This window comes from Epinephelus fuscoguttatus, linkage group LG8 (genome assembly GCF_011397635.1).
Source record: "Epinephelus fuscoguttatus linkage group LG8, E.fuscoguttatus.final_Chr_v1".
NCBI classification, from domain to species: Eukaryota; Metazoa; Chordata; class Actinopteri; order Perciformes; family Serranidae; genus Epinephelus; species Epinephelus fuscoguttatus.
Genome location: NC_064759.1, coordinates 12,660,711 through 12,673,524, shown reverse-complemented (window position 1 = coordinate 12,673,524; position 12,814 = coordinate 12,660,711). Strand labels below are relative to the sequence as shown.

The 12,814-nt window shown below is 40.8% G+C and overlaps 1 protein-coding gene across 1 annotated transcript; it reads right to left on the bottom strand.

Annotated features, from left to right (window-relative positions):
• Positions 1–1,651: 1,651 nt before the first annotated feature.
• On the bottom strand, positions 1,652–11,549 carry LOC125893318 (extracellular matrix protein 1-like). The gene is made up of 11 exons (XM_049583910.1): positions 11,289–11,549; positions 9,863–9,919; positions 9,195–9,263; positions 8,961–9,023; positions 8,790–8,825; positions 8,406–8,686; positions 6,625–6,830; positions 4,600–4,885; positions 4,312–4,511; positions 3,977–4,064; positions 1,652–2,233 (listed from the first exon to the last, which is right to left on the bottom strand). Exons 1-11 carry the CDS (start codon positions 11,356–11,358, stop codon positions 2,054–2,056), a joined length of 1,536 nt encoding a protein of 511 aa, XP_049439867.1. The 5' UTR covers positions 11,359–11,549; the 3' UTR covers positions 1,652–2,053.
• Positions 11,550–12,814: the final 1,265 nt, after the last annotated feature.

Genomic DNA, 12,814 nt, shown 5'->3' with positions numbered 1-12,814 from the left:
TAAGTTCACAGATCCATTTAATTATAATGTTAAGAACATAATATGTTTATATATTATTATATAGTGTATGTGTACATAACAGTATATATAATGTAATGTACATGGACAATGATGGCTAATTCTGAGGAACTGTGGCTGACATGGACTCACTACATCATTTTAAATATTTTTTTAAGTGACAAAAATACAAAAAGATAGATATTCGGGGGTGAAGTATTCTTGTAATGACAGAGTAAAATATTTTGTAATGCCCACTGATCAGCAGGTTTTTTAAATGTGCAAGGCTGCTACGTATCTGCTTGAAGACTATGAGTCAAACATTTGAGTCAAGTTTTCAAGCTGGGTATACCAAAAGAATGTTGTCTCTGGTAGGTTAAATTACATCTAATACCCGTCACACTTTATTAGAACAATATCAGTTTTGCCATCACACAGAGGATTTAGAGTGCCACAATCTCAACTGAACAGGCTGAGAAAGTTTAACATCAAGTGGTTAAAAGTAACAAAGTATGACATCATGTGATATTTATGTCGCATGAAAACCAAAAGTACGAACAGGGTATTTGTAATTTTAGAGTAAATTACACCAGAATTCCTAAAGTCAGTGGAAGATATAAAGGGCAGGACAGAAACCAGAGGATCTGCAACCCCTCTGATGATAATCATGTGGGAGGTGAATATCATATTTCGTAAGCTTATTGACTTACAGAGAAAGGTATTTGCCCAAGTATTTTTCAGACCTTCCATCTATGTTTAAATTAATTTTATTATTACAGTCTCTTAAATCAAAAGTAATCTATAAACTAGGTGCTTTTTTGAAGAATGTGCTTCCTCTGTTTAAGTAACACTGGTTGTACTTTAGTTTTGTTACTGTATGTAATGTTTGTAGTCCATACCATGTGATATGGTCGTGAGTCAAATAAATGTAATGAGTCTTCTAAGTAGTCTCAGTGTACCTGGGTTGTACATTGAATGTAATAGGAATGATTATTTTATTGCACTACATCTTCTTTTTGCAATGTCTGGTACGATTTTTGAGATTGCTGTATGGTTTTGTTGTCAGCCTACATTTTGGGGGTTGTTATGTTTATATATATTTGTGATGTTTTGTATTTTTGTAGGCCTACTTCTGTTTATTTATGTGAAAAGTTGAAGTCCTGGGACGCAAGACAACTTTCAGAATTTTTTATGATAAAAAATGCATAGTCAAATCAAATCAAGACCCAAGGCAGAAGTTAAAAAGCTTCATAGACATCTGATTATAAATTATGTGATGCAGAGTTAAGAGGAAAACAAAATTCAAATGGATAGTGTAAATAACGGTGACAAAATCGTGTAACAGAACACATAAAAATCAAGGCATGCGGGAAACTTTTTAAGTCATATTTTGACATCCGTTCAACTCCAGTTTGTCTTTTTTAAATATTTTAATAATTTAATATTAATATATTTTAATAAATCAAGTAATAATATATCTTTTATAATTAGATAACATATTTTAATATTTTTTAATATTCCAATATCCACCTAACCTCACTTCATATTAAATTCAGTTTCCAAACAGTCCTAATTATCTTGAGGGTTTTATCAAATGTCAACTCACAAACTAACAACACAGGCCTTGTATGTACAGTAAGAACCCCACCACAAGTACATTGAAAAATGTTTTTAATAGAACTTGTAGATATGATCTTAACAACAAAACAATATATATAAAAAGAAGAGAAGTGATCTTGAAGCTCCAAAGGAATCAATACAACGCATCCATAATCAAATATGTAAAGAGCAGCCTATAGAGAATAGTGGTACAGTGACTCAGACAACAGTCTGTTTTACAAACTAAGCATTTGACATTTTCTTTATAAATGTATTCTTGTGATAACGTTGCTTCTCATGTGATCTCAGATGAAAAGATGCAAATAACACTGGCAGTAGATGAAGCTAGACTTTGGTCCACATTTTCTTACAGACCTCTATTTGTTCCTGTTCAATGATCGGACGCTCGCTTGCCATTTTCTCTGCATGGCCTTCAGCAGCGAAAGGTCGCAAGTGTTTAGGAGAGAGGGCACTTTTTCTTCCCCCTCTCGCGTAAGAAGGTGTCGGCTTGGGTGATGGCACGCATGAGAACTCTGGAAATACACGGTAGAGCCTTTTGTGAAGACATGATGCAACAGCGGTGGACAGCTGGAGGGGTAGCCTTCGGTGATGCACATTTCTCTGTCATTTCTTCAAGCTGATTTCAGGGAGAGAACAGGGTCAGAAAAAATGAGAAATAGCATTAGACTAGAATAAGTTACAGTTACAGTTTACATCCGTGTCTGTAAAAACATGTGTTACCAGCTCACCCTTTTTACCCTTTAAGGGCAGTGGCCTTGTGGGTAACCTGCGAGGGTGTGACGTGTACTTCATGGTGTGCTTCAGTGTGTATGGATGGTAGTGATGGGATTTCTCGTTCACTTGTGAGAGCCGATTCTTTGGCTCTCCTTCACTTTGAAGAGTCAGTTCGAAGATGCGGTTCATTCGTCCGTTTTTGTTTTTTGTTTTGTTTGTTATTTGCTGTGTGTGTTCAATGGCGAATCGCATTGCTGATTTATCGCATCACGTGATATTGTAATGTGGACCCAGAATAGACTCTGCAGATATAAAGTTTGGTCTAGCCATAGCAACGGCCTTTATAAACAACAAGCCTGTCAATACAAGCAAGTGCTAGCGGATAGTGGTGAAGTTCGAGAATGAGCCAAGTCTTTGAACCGGCTCTTTGAAGTGAACAAGTGAGCGGCTGCACTGTCTTTCTCCCTTACAAACTAGTCTCTCTCAACTTTAAAACATCAAATAATCTGAAATTAATGGATACAGAGTAAATTAAAGCAAAAAAACAAAGGAATTAGGAACTAGCTCGTTCAATCTAAAGAGCCGGTTCACTGGTTCACTTAAAAGAGCTGGTTCAAAGACTCGGCTCATTCGCAAACGTCACATCCCTACAGTCTCTCAGGGTGTCGTGGTGAAGACGCATGCAGCAAATAGTGATGATAGTCAGTATAAGTGTCTAGATGAGCTCAGGGCTACTGTTAACCTCATGAGAAGGCCATGTTTGTTGTTTGTGGTGAAGACTGCAATAAAGCCATTGTTAGTGAGCAGCAGAGTGGTCGGACTGCTAGAAGCTAGTTACCAAGTGTCACCAATTCAGTAAATGTCTCCACTTCTGTTCCTGACATGTGATGCTGAGTAAGGGCCAGAAAAGTGTTTTTGCATAACATTATGATGTCACAAAGAAGTCATCATTTCATCATTTTATCCTATTAGACGTGTAGGAAATTATGCCATCATTAGTGTATGAATTCTTGAGTTGTGAGGTCACAGTGACCTTTGGACACCTAATCGGTTCATTCTTGAGTCCAAGTGGACGTTTGTGTCAAATTTAAGGAAACTCCCTCAAGGCTTTGTAGAGATATTGCGTTGACAAGAATGAGATGGACGGATGGATGGACAACCTGAAAACATACTGCGTGACATGCAGCAAAGGGCCACAGGCTGGAGTTGAACCCGGGTCGCTGCAGCAACAGCCTTATACATGGGGCACCTGCTCTATCCACTAAGCCACCAACGCCCCAACCAATCATATTGTTGCTGTCAAATCTATAACAGCTCTCCTATCTGCTGTTGTCAGTTATCTTTTCAGGATGACAAGATGTGACCCTCCAGTCCTGCTCCTCATCCAATGATCCTCAGCCCTCAGCCACCCCTCTCTTCACCTCCATCTGCGGCAATATTCCTGAACTAACAATGGCATCTCTACACTCTGAATATACACATGTCATCATGGGGTCTTCTCACTAAAATAATTTTCTACTATTCCTTTTCATTATGCTCTAAACTCCGAAAAAAAATCTCTCCTGACTGAACTACATTTCCAATTTTCCATATTCTGATTTGTCCTGCCAGTTTTTGTACAGACACACTTCCTTTCTGAACACACCTTCTGCTGCACACACGTGTTCTTGTCTTGTTCAGACAGGGGGCAGCATTGCTTCACAAAGCCCTTGAGAGGAAGACCAACAGGGAACCTAAAACACAGCGACATGGAGCACATACATTTAGATACATGACGCAATGATAACAGAACACACTGTAGATAATTTCAAAATAAGAGATACCACAGCATATTAGGCTGCTGGATACGACAAAAAGCATCAAAAGAAACAGAAAAGAGAAAAATCTGTGCAGGTGCTAAACAAAAACAGAACAAGAAAGAGGAAGAAAGGACAGACGGAGAAACAGATCCAAGGCCAGATGTAGAAAGTACAGTCTTACTTCTTCTTGATGATCTTGTGAGTGTCACAGATTCTGCTCAATGAGAGCTCCTCAGTGGCAGAGCTCATATTGTAATGTGGGTCTGGAGAAATGTTTTGGAAACAGCTGTGTTGATCATTTGCCGTGGAGCCCGAACAACAGTGGAAATCCTCCTTAATACCATTTTCGCCTGCACAGTACTTGTTGAGTCCCTCACGCCACTGAAAAAGCAAAAGGAGAAAGGACATGAGAAGGTGCAGAGAATGACTGAGTAAAGCAAAATATTTGTCTGTAGGTTTCTTGCTTCACCTTCAGAACAGCACAGTTGAGCACACCCTGCTTCTTCTTGCAGCACTGTTTGAATCCCTTCTCTATACGATTACAGGTCTTTGCCTGATGAGCCAGCCATTCGTAGCCTGCACCCGTGATGCAATTGACCTTGTAGAGGGGGCGGAGCTTCTGGTCACGACACAGTGATTCAATGGTGTCTGCGGTGGGTAGTCCAGGAGGAAAGTTGATGTCAACTTTCTGGGAAGCAGGCGATGTCTTCTCCTTTTTCTTGTTTCCTCTGACGCTGTACGGAGTCACCACCGTCCTGCAAAGTATGAGGCATAAGGTCAGAGCCAAGCCTGACCTCCTTCAGCCTCTATGGTGCATTTAAAACCAAGGAACTGTGTTTTGCAATGTGATGTTGTCTATGATTTATTTTCATATTACTTTCCCAGAATTAGGTTGGGATTACTCTGTATTTGCCTTATTGTCATCACATCCCATTACAAGAGAGATAGTAGCGTGATAGGCTGCACCCAGACTGCATTAAAAAAAAAAAAAAAGCAGCCTCATCATTTATCTGAATGGGGCATCTCCACTGATCCAGCAAGGGTTTCGATGCAGAGGGCTCAGGGAAAAGAAACACAGGGTGATCCAGAAAAAACAGCCGAACTTGGCTCAACTTCTGCTGGTCTATGAGGCAGCCTCATCCATCAAATAACCCCCCTTGCAGGAGTACAATATAAAAAGGCTGCTGCCATAATAATTTTCCAGAGCAGCAAAACCCTTCCTTTTAACACCACAAACAACTGTGGTGTGTTTTGGCATCTGGCGTCTGATAAGCATTCAAATTTATGGATCCTCCAAAATGTAAAATATCTACCATTTCTAAAATCACGCTGCACTGCAGTTCTGCTTGTGGTTTGTCCAAGTGGTGTTACCGTACCCCAGCAGAAGCTGCTGCTCGACTGCTCTGAGTAGGTACAATCAGTGTCAAACCCTGTAATGTCTCTGTTTTTTGCTTTTAAATGTATTAAAAAGCAGAAAACTAGAACGTAATATGAGTGTCACGTGAGCTATATTACTGCTGACTGTTGCAGTTTTTGTAAAGTGTTAGTATGTCATACAAAATGTCATACAAAAAAAAAGTCATGGTGTGTGCACATTTCCTGTGTGTCATTCAATTATAAGCTGACTCCATTAAAACAGCACTCAGTCATCAAATCGTTGAGATCTCTGATTTAAGATTTACTCTGTGAAAATGCCTTAAATGGTCTGTTTAGCTGTTAAGTTAAATTTCCCACATACCCCCTGGAGGGTTATATCCCAGGATCAGCTACTCAGACTGGACTTCCTGGATCATACTTCATTGTCTCACCAAGAACTACAAGACTTTCTCATGCCTCAGTGTCATTCCTAGGCCGAACTGAAGATGTAAATTCTTAAAATCTAATCACAGTTATACAGTTTGATTTTTAAAAGAAGGCTTTGTAATTTCCCAAAAAGCTGGGCACTGCAGTTTGTAGCAAATGTTACCAAAATAGGAATAAACAGTGCATTTGTTGGGGACTACTTTCAGCGGTGGATTAATACACACTTTGTGCTCTAGTGAGAATTTACAGCACCAGGACAATGTGGGATTGACTCGAAATAAACTACAGTGCTCTTTGTAATGAAGATAAATGTCACCCAGTGCAACAGTGAGGCTCATTGACACGTGTTTTTGGACAAAAAAAAGGTCCACATTTTTTTCTTTTCATAGGATTTATTGACCATACAGTCAGAAAATTATAGAATATTACAAGACATATCCTTTAAGGAATTAGCAGATGTTTGACACATTAAAAGCTGAATTTGATTCATAAATTTGTCCACTGCATAACACCATAATTGTTGTTAAGTCCCAACTGCTACATGAGACCTAAGAGAAAAGTAGAACCCATATCAATACTCTTGAATTTCATTACAAATAAATATAGAACGTTTGCGATGCTACTTAGCTTAGATTTGATTGCCAATACCAGCATTATTATTGGTGCTCAGGTTATTAGTTTCCTTGCATACCTCTGGCAAGTGCTGGGGTCAAAGGTGAAGCCGGAGGAAGAGGGAAGCGGTGGAACCGGCAGCTCCTCTGTCGCATCGTAGTTTGGGTTTGGAGCGTCGTTGTGGAAGCAGTCGAGCCTGTCGCTGCCTGACAGTCTGCAGCAGTGGTAAAGTACATCCTTTACTGACGAGTCCTCCTCACAGAAGGACTGAAGTGACAGCTCCCACTGCAGTGGGCACAGAACAGTGACACAGACAGACAGGGTGTATGAATTAAATCTTTAATACTACTGCATGCCTGAGGCTGTATATGTTGAGTATCTTATTGAAAAATGAATACGGTATGAGGAAGGCATTAAGATTAAGGTTAGGATTTATTTATTGAAGAATTTAAAACAGGTTCTGTTTTGCTCGCCTTCAGATAGCTCCGATGGTGCTCATGCCAGGACCTGTCTGTTATGTCAGGCTGGGCTGCCCAAAATGGGTTTATCAACTGAAAGCGCCCAAGGCCTTCAGCTTTGTTTCAAAAATGCAAGTACCATCATCTCAGCAATGTGAGGAATGTTTCATGCCCTTTTTATGTCTGGACTAATACAAAACATGCACACTATTTGATTTGAGTATGACCATAGTCCTGCTGTGTTACAGCTTCAGGAATTAAATTAATATGAATGCAAAGCTATGAAAGTCGGCAATAATATGACGTCTATGAGAGCCTTACTCCACGAGGTATTGGGGAGGTGCATGTCAGACTATGGCGTAAGTTACAGCGACACAGAGGTACAAATCCCAATTTAAGTGGATAACAACAGAGATAGGACCTTAGTAGTCTAGTCTTTGTTTTGCAAGTCACAAGTAAGTCTCAAGCCTTTGTAACAGCTCAATAACTTGTTGGAAGTTGTTACAACTCCCTAACACATACATACACATAACCATCTTTCTCTGTGAAGGCCTTGTCGTTGTTTGCAACACGCTGGTTTAAGATTTCGCCACCGGCAGTGCACTCCAGAATGAGGATTATTTTGTTGTTGGTGGTTTCGTAGACCTCATGCAGCGCAACCACATACACGTAGGGGTTTGTCTAGGCTGACTGCAGCACAGCTGCTCTCGTTTAAGATGTCCATGCAGCAGTCCTCGCCCTTCCATCTGTAATTTTTGACCTGCATGTTTTGCATTCTACAATTTGTTTTTTGTTGACCACCACATCGTTTTTGAACGCAAACAAAATTATCTTTGTTATCATTTTTTCCGACTAAAGTTTAGTAAATTAGCATTCATGGTTCTCTCCTGCAACTTGACAGGAAGCTGTCAGATTGGTTTAAACAAAGTGGATCTGGAGAATTAGGTGTCGACTTGCTGGGAATTAAAAGCGTTAATCTTAGTTGATTCAGAAAATGAAGGGAAATCATGGCACACTTTTTAAACACTTTTTTTTTAAGTCAAAAGGTTAAAGTCAAAGTGAAGTCATAAGTAAGTGGTGTCAAAGTCCAAATCGAGTTGCATTTCTTTTTGATTTTGTCAAGTTGAGTCTAAAGTCATCAAAGTTGTGACCTGAGTCTGACTCTGGATAGCAGTTAATGTACAGTGGCTTTTCATTTTGAATCATTTTGGAATAAAATTTTATTTTTTTTTACATCATGCTTCTTGAAAAACATATTATGTTGAGACATGAGGAGCAGAATTAGAAGATAAAGGACATCATATCATCATTTTGTGTTTATACATGGTAAGAAATTGCTGATTCGGCTGTAAGAGTTGGTGTGGAAACTCACCACAACCACTCAGGAGTTGTGACAACTCACCGCCTGTGTGGCGCAACACAGTGTCACTTCCCTCCCCCATGTCTGGTTCCCTTTGCAGCATGTGCCAAACCAGGACTCAGCCTTATTGATTGCACTGGCCCTTCGCTTCTGCTGGCCAAAACCAGAGGCAGGAAAGTAAGAATCTGAGTAGAGAGGACGTTGTTCTCCATTTTGACAGATGGCTTGGAGATTGTCGTAGGTTGGCCGGCCGAGGGGGAACTGAACGGGATAGTCCAGTGTGGGAGGGCCACCAAAGGAACGGAGCCCAAAACCTGGTCGACCTTTGGGTAAAAGACGGGAATCAGTTATTTGATACTTTCACAGCTTTAGTTATTGTGGTACAGATGAAGGAAATTAAAACTCAAAAGAAAGATAGATACGAACGTCCGCTAGGTGTCGAACCTCCTGGTCTGGAACCCCCTGATAGAACAAAAGCTGTATCATTAAGAGCATCATGTGTTTACTTTATATAATTGCTGCTTTATCGTACATGATTTGGGGATGTAACATAGAACAGATAAGAAAGCAGGCCAAGATGGATGGATAGAAGCTTACCTCTTTCGCTCAGGGTATCGAACTGCTGTGGTGGAAACACCATTTTCTGCTGTACAACAAACTCTATGAAAACAGAGCAACAACACAATGGTTCAGACACACATTGGCGTATAATTCATCACTGGCCAGGCTAAAGAAAACCAGGCAGACAAATTTGAGCAGCAAAAGTGACAAATGTTTCACATGGGCATGCAGGTGTGCGGTTATGTCAACAGGTAAGAAAACAAACAGTACCCTCGGGATCGAAGAGATCTGTCAAGTCTGCTTCTCTCTGCAACATGAAGGAATCTGGCTGTTGCCTCTCTGAAAGACACACGGATTTTTAAAACGATTATTTACAGCACATAAGAATATTCTACAGCAGTGATACTCAACTCGATTTTCATGGGGATTTTCATCACAGGGCTGACACATAGAGACAAACAACCATTCACGCTCACATTCACACCTACGGACAATTTAGAGTCACCAATTAACCTGCATGTCTTTGGACTGTGGGAGGAAGCTGTGACACACCACAGAGACAGAAATACTTACTTCTTACACAGTCCATACTTGAACCTGACCTTCTTTACATTAACTATAGTCATGCAAAACACAAAATTTTATCCTAACCTTAACCTATACTTAAACAGCATTTCTAGCAATGTAGTATGTCACTCCAGAGCCGCAGACAACATTACGCAGCCATTTTCAAAGGTTAAGCGCTCCTCGTGACAAGCAAACTGAACGTCACGCGTAAAGTCAGTGGAGTGCTCCTTAAACCTCAACCCTCAAAGTGAAGTCCTGAGCCCTGAAAATAACCTCCTGAAGTAGAGAGAGCTGGCCAAATGCCACTCTGACCATGTGAGGTTCCAATTGGTCCTCGCAGAGATACTGCAGCAGTATGTGAACACACGCACCTTGCATGATTCTGTCAGGGTAAAAGGTGGACTCACGCTGCTCCAAGTGGCGGTCATCTGGAGAGAAAGAAAAGAGAGAAAGAGAGAGGCAGAATACCAGAGAGAGTTATGCAACTTTGAATGCGCAGTTTAGACAGAGAGACACAGACAGTGGCGGTAGGATTACTCCTTTACTGAAGCACAGTATAAAAATACTCGATTACAGTGTTCAGTCCTCACTTTAAAATCTGACAAGTTGATCTTACTTAAACATAATTTAAGACAAAGTAATAGTTACTTACTTTTTTTGTGTGAGTATCATTAACTTAAAAATGTTTACTTAAGTAAAAATTTGGGAGTGAGTCAGTGAGTCAGTGTCACATGATTAAATATTATACAACATATTATTACTGGTTTTAATGTTGTTGCTGGAGGTGGAGCTCATGTTGTACTGATGCGTCATATTCAATTACCTCAGGTGCAAAATCTTAATCTGCAAAGTAACTAAAACTAAAAAATAAATGAAGGGTAGCACTTTATTAGAGTTGTCCTCCTACAGATAGTTTGCAGGCTGTTTGTACCAATTCCAAAGCTTGTTAGTCAAGTTTGCTTTGTCTGCAGATGATTATCTGTAGAGTGACGAGTTAATGAGTCACTGACGCATGACTGAATATTACACAGTTTGTTATTTTAATGTTGTTGCTGGAGCTAATTTTGTACTAATGCGTCATATCTAATTACCTCAGGTGCAAAATCTTAATCTGCAAAGAAATAAATGTACAGTAGGGTAACACTTTATTTGGATGGTCCACCAACAGACTGTTTAGAGTGTATTTGTAATGTTTCTTTAGCTTGTTAGTTGAGTCAATTCAACTGTTTTGCTTTGTCTGCAGATGACAATTCACTTCTTCTCTGAATAATTTGGTTGAACTTGAGCTATTCGCTTAATTTGTGCTGCAAAGGTTGAGTTAATTGTTCAAGTGCAGCTAAATCAACCTGTCAATATGTTTCTGGATTGTCACATATACTGTATAATCTATTAAACATCTACAGTATAAAGCAAAACAGTTTAATTGCTGAATCTCTACTAATAAGCTGCTAAAAAGTTATCTGTAGGTGGACTATCCAAATTAAGTGTTACCAAAGAAGGGTTAAGAATTTGCCTTTGGTACCACAACACAGAAATAAAAGTAGGTACTGCCTGGATATGGAACTAAGGTAAGTAAGTTAAGTTACACTCAACAGCTGGAGACATCAGACCTGACATTTAGACTACATAAAGGTTCTATATATAGTGTGTGTGCTGCAGGATTCATGTCAGTAGGTCTCCATGCGAAATAAACGCACTTAACAGCAGTTCAGACGAACAAAAATGGAGTCAGACAAGAAGCAAACACACCAATATCTGACTTGAGAACAACAACAGAGACAAAATAACAGTACCAACCTTTGGATGCTGAGCTCAGTAACACCAAGACAAATGCGGTGGAGCAGACTAGAGCCCAAGACGACCCCATTGTCAACTTGTTAGTGTCTGTCCTGAACTGTTTGTCCCGCTGCTTCTTCTGCTGCTGCTGCAGGCTGTCCTGGCACAGAGAGCAGAGGCCGCCCAGTAAAACACGCTCGGCGGGGCAGCGCACAGACGGGCCCGGTAATTGGTCCAACAGAGGCTGCCGTGCTGTCTGTCTGTCTGCCTGTGAAAACTGTTTTTATGGTTGTTGTGGGGCTTCGGGGGGGGTGAGGCGGGGTGAGGGAAAAGAGGGAGGGAGGGAAAGAAGTTTTTTCACCATGACTCATAAGTGATCAGGTCCTGGATGCTGTTTTGTGGGAAATGATGCGCCAGTGTTGTGTTTGGTTAAGGGACTGTTCGTTACTTGTGAGGGGGGGAGATGGTGGTGCCAAATACTTTTGTTTGTTTTTTTATTGTGGCTTAGGGGAGTGGAACACAAATTTAAATGGCTGTAGTTTGTCTTTATTTTACCAAAGGTCTTTGCCGAAAACATAATAATAATAATAATAAAAACTTTAATTTATATAGTGCCATTCAAAAAACCCAAGGTCACTTTACAATACATAGTAAGGAAACAATAACACCAATGGAACAGTACAATACAACACAAGCAGTATAGAAAAGCAACAAAACTATAACAAACAACAAAAGAAAGAAGAGAAACTGTGTGATGGTACACTGGGCATGAGATGGATTATTGAATTAAAAAGCCATGCTGAACAGATGAGTTTTGAGGGTGGATTTGAAAATGTCCAGTGAAGGGGCGTTGCAGGTTACAGGGGGGAGAGAGTTCCAGAGGCTGGGGGCAACAACGCTGAAGGCCCGGTCAACTAAAGTTCGAAGGCGGGAGTGAGGGATGAAGAGTAGGCCGGAGTCAGAGGAGCGCGGATATCTGAATGGAGTGTAGGGGTGGAGGAGGTCCGTTATGTACTGTGGGGCGAGGGTATGGAGGGACTTGGAGGAGGATTTTGTAGATTATGCGGGATTTGACCGGGAGCCAGTGAAGATGGATGAGGGTGGGGGTGATGTGCTGCCAGGGCTTGGTGTGGGTGAGGACCCTGGCAGCTGAGTTTTGTACATATTGGAGCCTGACCAGGGTTTTGTTGGGAACCCCGAACAGGACACCATTGCAGTAGTCCAGGCGGGAAGTGATGAAGGAGTGGATGGGTGTTTCTGTAACTGAGTCGGTGAGTGATGGCCGGAGTCTGGAGGTGTTTTTCAGGTGGTGGAAAGCAGATTTGGTGACAGATTTAAAGTGGGTCTGAAATGAGAGGGTGGAGTCGATGATCACTCCCAGGTTGCAGACCTCAGCAGATGGTAAGATGGTGGCACCGTCAATGGTTAGAATTAGATCCCCAACCTTCCCGAGCAGTGCCTTAGAGGCCACAACCATGAGCTCTGTCTTGTTGCTGTTGAGTTTGAGTAGATTAGATATCAACCAGGATTTTATTTCGAGGAGACAA

Bases quoted from the DNA above. Each gene is read 5' to 3' on its own strand.
- LOC125893318 (XM_049583910.1), bottom strand. From the start codon at position 11,358: ATGGGGTCGTCTTGGGCTCTAGTCTGCTCCACCGCATTTGTCTTGGTG. The intron at 9,024-9,194 runs GTACTGTTTGTT...CTGTTTTCATAG, and splicing joins AGATCTCTTCGATCCCGAGG to AGTTTGTTGTACAGCAGAAA. The intron at 8,826-8,960 runs GTAAGCTTCTAT...TTGTTCTATCAG, and splicing joins CGATACCCTGAGCGAAAGAG to GGGGTTCCAGACCAGGAGGT.